Raw genomic sequence first — 7,733 nt, 5'->3', positions numbered from 1 at the left:
CATAAAGTTCTTGCCTTCCCCTTCCCTGATTTAGATGGGAGGCTCTCCACGAGGCTCCCTCACTTTCAATTAACAAGGGCGTTGACAAATTTCCCCCTCGTCATATATAGCTTCCGCTGATACAGACATGGAAATACTTTTTGGGGAGCGACGATTATCGTTATGTCCGCAGTGATATATATAAATATATATATATATATAAATATATATATATATATATATATATATATATATATATATATATATATATATATATATATATATATATATATATTTATATATATATATATATATATATATATATATATATATATATATATACACATTCATATATATATATATATATATACACATTCATATATATATATATATATATATATATTTATAGATGCACTTACACTTATGTACAATATTGCATGCATTTAATTACTTTTTCGTTTAACAAACTGCGGACTCTATCATTTCCCAAAACTGAAAAACCCTCCTCAGTATCAACGACACGATCCAATTCGGTCCGGAGCGAGAGGGGAGTTAATTGATACAATTGAACTTGGGTCCAGAAAGGAGCAGGACACAAAAAGCAACAACCACCTCTCACCAATATGGGCACCCCGCCCCACATCCCCCCATCCCACTGCTTTACCATTGAAGGAAAAGAAGACGAGAGGGCCAGGCTACCCGCCTCGTGAATAGAGGGGCTGCATTCCTTCGCTCACGACCAAGACAGCATGCTCAAAATTAATATGCTCCCCCAAAAGGTTCGCCAATTTTCCGGGTCTTCTTCCCCGCCGACGTCCATCCTTCACACCTAACCACCCGGTTTGGTGACAATGATTGCGAAGACAACGATCGCGTTGGTGACGGCAATGGTATCGGAGGCTGTGGTTGTGGTGGTGATGTTGGTTGTGAATGGCGGTGAATCCGCCGCTGCCTTCCTGGGAGTGTCCACGCTGGATGACGCTCTCCGCGATGCTATGAAGTGGCGGCAGAGGAGGCGGCGTTGTCATCCGCCGCGGGAGATGGGGCGGAGGAGGGAGCGGAGGGGAAGATGGGGTTGGTTGAGGCCGCCGCGCTCATGCGCTCCTCGGAGTGGTGCCCCGGTGACACGAAGAAGGGCACTGATACAAGAAACAACGACGGGATGAGCTGCGAAGAGGCGAGTGCCGAGAGTGATGCCAGCAAGAGGGTGAGCGAGGGTGAGGAGACGAAGGCCGAGGCAGCTGCGCGGACTGGAAAATAAAAGAAGAGGCACCGAGTGGAGGGGGTGGTTTGCGTTAGAAAGATGGGGAGGGCAAGAGACAGACACAGCGAGTGAGGGGGAGGAAAGGAACGGAGGAACAGAGTTGAAGCATTCAAAGACGAGTAGGAGAAGGTAGGGGAGATGAGGGGGACTGACAGAAGGGGGAGATGGACAGGGCAAGGGAGGAAATGTGCTCACCAAGTCGTGAGAGTAAAACAAATGAAAAATATACATAATACCCATGCACATATACGTAAATAACAGATGCATTACGGCATGAAAAAGTGGTGTACTTTTTTTTGGTCGTAGTTGGAGTGTCTTTTATTTAGTTTATTTTTTCTTTTCTTTTTTCGAGGGAATGGGGCGAGGGAGAGTCTGAGCGAAAATAAAGGGACGGGAGCTCGAGGAATGCACGTTTCAAAATCATGATCTTGCTGAAAAATGGCAGATGTCGAAATAGAAAAAGAGTATGTGGGTGGGAGGGTGGGTGGAGTTGGGGGAAGAGGTTGGTGATGTGCTCGCTCGGCGTGGGCCGACGTATTTACTTAGGCAGATGCACGGAGACCCGTTTCCCATCGCGGGATGAAACTGACCGTCTTAGCTGCTCCCTTGTAGGCATACTCTAGGACATTTTAAGATTGGAACATGAGAGTGAGTGAAAATCTAATAATTGTTATTGCTTATATTAAATTTTAGCGGGACTATGCAGTGAAAATACGTGGCGGAGGCAATGGCAAGGGATCCAAAGAAGTATTTAAGGGACCTTAAGATAGTTACATTAAAAAAGCATGCATATACTCTATTACTCCATCAATATGAATCTTCATTGATAGAGTCCTATAGAACATGTAGGCTCTTTAAAGTTCTGCCTGATTAACGAATTTAATACCTATACAGTAAAAGAGAATATAAACCTGCTGGTGACAAATAAACATTACAATAGTGGTTTTTTAGTACAATAATCGCTTCTTAATTAAATTTCTATTCATAAAAAATTTAATGGACATTCAAGGCAGCATGTGTAGGATAATTATTGTCATGCCAAACAGAGATGAGAAAGGCAAAACTATATAAAGTAAAGCTTCTAATTGCAGTTGGTTCCTAAAATTACTCTGAATGGAGTAATTCTATATATATATATATATATATATATATATATATATATATATATATATATATATATATATATAGAAACACAAAAAAAGAGATCACTCACACGTTATTTCTTGATAATTTCGACGGAATTCTACTCCGTCTTCATCGGAAGATAGAGAAGTAAGTTACTATTGCCATTAATTCATATCCCGATGAAGACGGAGTAGAATTCCGTCGAAATTATCAAGAAATAACGTGTGAGTGAACTCTTTTTTTGTGTTTCTATATTGTTTGTTACTGTGTAATGTACTATTCGGCACTTCCGAGTTACGTCTACGAAAGCATATATATATATATATATACACACACGAGGGTCATCCGGAAAGTAGTACCCGTTCGTGAAATAAAGACACAAAAGTAAATATTAACAAACATAAAAAATTTTATTTGAAAGAGGATACTTTAAACTACTTCTCAACATAATCTCCAAGCAAATTAAGGCATTTGTCATAACGTGTGACAAGTTTCTGTATTCCTGCTGCATAGTCCTTCGCCGCCAGCTCATTGAGATACGCGAGGGACCCATCTTGCACAAATTTTTGCATAATGCAGATGGTGTTTAACAATTTCATGAACAATTGTTCGAGAAACATTGGGAAAATGCTCACAGATGTCATCAATTGTGACGCGCCGATCGTTCCTCACGAATTCGTCAACTGAGCTCACCAGTTGGTCTGTAATGACAGACGGTCTCTCCGAACGCTCATCGTCGTGTGTGTTCCCCCTCCCCATGTTGAAGTTGCGACACCACCGCCGAACAGACGACTCGTCCATTACATTGTCTCCATACACCTCCTTTAATTGGCGATGAATATCACATGGGCGAACGTTTCTTGCATTGAGGAATTTAATCACTGCCCTCACTTCACAACTGGCGGCGTTCTCAATTTTTTTAAACATTGTAAACAATCACAGAAACAACACAGGCAATGCTAGCGTCACGCAACTTGGCTCAGAGAAGGCAGACAAGCCACTGAAGCTATCTGACCTCGTCCAGCGGCTACTCGCGTCGTCAGCACTTCATGCGGCACGAACGGGTACTACTTTCCGGATGACCCTCGTATATATACACACACACACATATGTATATACACATTTTTTATGAATTAGCGTGATAATACAGTTGATAGATCATCTGGTTAGCGGTCAGACTCTAATATTTAAATCCAAAGTGATTCCTCTGGGTCATCCCATACAACCAATACAAATTTATGGTAATATACTTTTTGGGGGACAACGCTGGTGGCAGAGGACAGGAAAAAGTCCGCCCATCTATAATGCATTAGAGGCCTTATCCGTGGGCGAGCTCTATCGTGGTTTTAAAGACATCTACTGTACTTTAAAAAGTAATGACTGAAACGATGCTTTTCTTTCATCTTAAATAGTTTTTAGGTCAAGTTCACGATTTCTATTTAATATCTCGTGGCGCCTACTGAGTATAAACCAGAGAAACTGAAGAAACCACATGTTTTAATAAAAGCAAACTCTAATTCATATTATGAGAAATAAATTTTTTAATAGTTATCAAGTGCATTATGTTAGGTATTTTTATAATATTAAGAATTAAAAAAAATACTGGAATAAAAGATGTGTCTAAAAGAATAACATTCCTAATGGTACCATCCTTGCAAGATATCTGCCAAGTATCTAAGATAAACAATGCTACAATGAATACTAAGTTACTTTACGTGTTGATTAAATGACATTGCCGTAATCTGTACATATATATATATATATATATATATATTTATATATATATATATTTATATAATTATATATATATATATTTATTTATATATATATATATATTTATATATATATAAGAATATTTAATAGAAATGATGCGTTGTCCACACGCGTTTATATTGTCACCGTTAATCGGTGTTTGTACTGCATGGTATTTTAATGAATTCATTTTGTGTACCTTCCGTTAAATATTCATTACATACTGGCAACTCGGTAATGATAATCTGAAATACGACATTTTCCTAAAACTGCTCAATAATATTATTTCAGATTGATTTGGAGGGATCAACGTTAGATAACAGAACATGTTTTGTTTAACAGCAATATTATGTTCAAGTGCGATTCGTAAAGGGCTTTCATTGGCAAGGAGTGACTGAGGACTACTGAGTATAAACCAGAGAAACTGAAGAAACCACATGTTTTAATAAAAGCAAACTCTAATTCATATTATGAGAAATAAATTTTTTAATAGTTATCAAGTGCATTATGTTAGATATTTTTATAATACTAAGAATTAAAAAAAATACTGGAATAAAAGATGTCTAAAAGAATAACATTCCTAATGGTACCATCCTTGCAAGATATCTGCCAAGTATCTAAGATAAACAATGCTACAATGAATACTAAGTTACTTTACGTGTTGATTAAATGACATTGCTGTAATCTGTACATATATATATATATATATTTATTTATTTATATTTATATATATATATATATATATATATATATATATATATATATTTATATATATATATATATATATATATATATATATATATATATATATATATATATATATATATATATATATATATATATATATATATATATATATATTTATATATATATAAGAATATTTAATAGAAATGATGCGTTGTCCACACGCGTTTATATTGTCACCGTTAATCGGTGTTTGTACTGCATGGTATTTTAATGAATTCATTTTGTGTACCTTCCATTAAATATTCATTACATACTGGCAACTCGGTAATGATAATCTGAAATAGGACATTTTCCTAAAACTGCTCAATAATATTATTTCAGATTGATTTGGAGGGATCAACGTTAGATAACAGAACATGTTTTGTTTAACAGCAATATTATGTTCAAGTGCGATTCGTAAAGGGCTTTCATTGGCAAGGAGTATCAAGAGAGTCCAAAGAGTTTAGATAAATTTCCGAGATATGAGGCCCAGAGCTTTGATAAACGATTAATAAATTAGTGAAAGAAGAAAGACACAGTGAATCTTGAATGAAAGGTACAAGGGGAGGATTTAAAGGAATTTTGAGAAGGCGTGAGGTTAAGAATTGTCCATTTTGAATATACATGTAGGTTCTCAAGATAACATTGAAAATCTATACGATTGTAAGAAAAATAGTGATGTTAGGAGGGAGGAGGGTAAGAGTTTATCACTGAAGCCACTAAATGTCTATCGTGAGAATATACCAGGGTACATAGTTGCTAAGAGATAAATGTTCGCTCCCTGACCGAGCCTGAGGTAACCGGACTGAAGGCTCTGAAAAGGGACTGAAGAGGCCAAAGGTTTCCAGGAGTCATCGTGGCAACGAAATGGAAAACTTAATTCTCCAAAAGCGCCATCAATTTGTTCATAAATGCTCGGTTGACTAAAATGGTTTATTCTTCTTCCCAGTGTTCACATTTTCCTGATATTGGACTTAACAGAAGTTAACAGGGTGGGGGTGAGGACGGAGAAAGACAGAGTTCCCGTCCCCATTCCGGCGCTGCCTGATGGCAGGAATGGCGCTGAGGCAGAATGATGATGAGTGGAAAGAAAAGGCAGAGAGATTTGGGGAAACAGAGAAAGCGCACCCGGAGAGATAATTGAAGGCTTACTCTTTCACTACTCACAACCTCAGTGAGGGTGAGAGAAATCACAAGTAAGCACGACTGGGTCGCGACCTAAGAGGTGACGAAGACCGTAATTCCGTCGCTCGATAACGAAACGGTCGACAATCACCTCAGTTGAAATAGGCATCTCTCAATGTATCTCATTTATGCTTCCTCGCACCCTCTTCCTTCTCTTACTCCCCTCCCTCATTTCACTCACCATTATTGTACAGCCCCTTTCGATCAATCCCCTACCCCCCCCCAAACGACAGCCTCCTCACTCGTTATCTAGCTTTCCCTTTCGAGCAGAACACAATTATGAGCAAGAGGAATTAGGAAGGCGCTTTCAATTCTTCCTACCTCTTCGGAATTGAGATTTGCATAATTTCTCAATCTTGAGGGGATTAGCTTTTGTGTGACGCTCTCAATTGTTTTCTCACTTATGCCTCCGTCGTACATTAGGATGTCCCCCATCAGTGGGAAAACAGATGATAAACTTTTGCATTGCAAATTAGGATTAACCATGAGACATAAGACTTTATCAAAATATCAAAGATTCGCGCTTATTGGAGCCCGGGAAGACTGCAAATTCTACGAATCCGATAAGCTGAAAACTATTTTGGCACAAAAGTTGAAGTGAAATACTCATTTTTACAATCATAAATTCAATTGAAATAACTGTCCTCACGAAAATCCCTCTTATACTTATAATTGAATCTCTAATTGTTGACAGGGAAAAAGAGTAAAGGAAGATAACGAGAGACCGTAAATACAATGATTTTTATGCGTAGTAATGGGATAAAAATAAAAAGTAGACTATGTAAAACTATACACATAAAATAACCATAGAAAGGGACGTTAGTTTACCTTTTATGTTATTTTCCCCTATTTCATATGAAAATAGAGTCAAAACGGAGAGAATAATATCTGTAGTATCTTGAAGTATGCAATAAAATTATTGCCTCTGGATAATATTGCGTGTAATACATTTGGGAATCTATATTTGTTTAAATAAACATTAGTCAAAACTTTGGTAACATAATAGAGCGTTGGCAATATTTAATGATTACTTATGAATTATTTTCAAAACAACAATTAAATTGGAAATATTTTGATTTCATTAATAAGAGTCAACTTAAACCTATATTTTATATATGCATCCATGAATTATCTGATAAATATAAGGTAAATGTCAGTGAATAGTATTTATATTAATATAAAGAAAACTGAATACGTGTGGCATTTAATTTGCTTAATTTCGCTCGCTTTCAATGGATCATCTCTTAATTCTCTTCTTTTGTGTTCTCCTCTCATATACCTACGCAAATAAATTGGAGCTTTAAGTAACGTTAATAATATTAAAAATTTTGAAAAACTGCTTGATGACAAAATTCATTAAATTATAATCATCTAATCATACGTACTTATGTATTTCGAAATAATCCAAATGCAAACATAACGAATCCACTTCTGTCGTATATTAAATTAGGATTCGTTTAGAGACATATTTGTAAAGGAGAGGAGAGGTTTTGCCTTTTAACCTTTAGGCACTGAAGTGTTATGATCAGTCCACGATCACCTAATTCCGCACAATCCATTCAAATGATCACAGCCAAAGTGCCATTGGGTATTTTATCCTGAAGCTTCTGCAGCATTTTTAAAACAAATCAATGCACAATGCCTATACGAAAGGATAAGACTCTGAATCATTTTGGGACTTAGCTTCTAAAACCATTATTAA

The 7,733-nt window shown here is 36.7% G+C and overlaps 1 protein-coding gene across 1 annotated transcript in view; it reads right to left on the bottom strand.

Moving 5' to 3' along the window:
- Window positions 1-372: 372 nt before the first annotated feature.
- LOC139693664 (uncharacterized) overlaps window positions 373-7,733 on the bottom strand; it is a 52,059-nt gene continuing 44,698 nt past the window's right edge. Inside the window, exon 6 of the mRNA XM_071591902.1 lies at window positions 373-1,229. Within this exon, the coding sequence (XP_071448003.1) occupies window positions 973-1,229 (257 nt within the window). The 3' untranslated portion in view covers window positions 373-972. The remainder of the gene's footprint in view (window positions 1,230-7,733) is intronic.

Source organism: Hetaerina americana, unplaced genomic scaffold (genome assembly GCF_022747635.1).
Source record: "Hetaerina americana unplaced genomic scaffold, ioHetAmer1.1.p SCAF_5, whole genome shotgun sequence".
Classification (NCBI taxonomy): Eukaryota; Metazoa; Arthropoda; class Insecta; order Odonata; family Calopterygidae; genus Hetaerina; species Hetaerina americana.
Note: the sequence above shows the minus strand (reverse complement) of the source record. Positions and strands in the feature narration are given on the sequence as shown.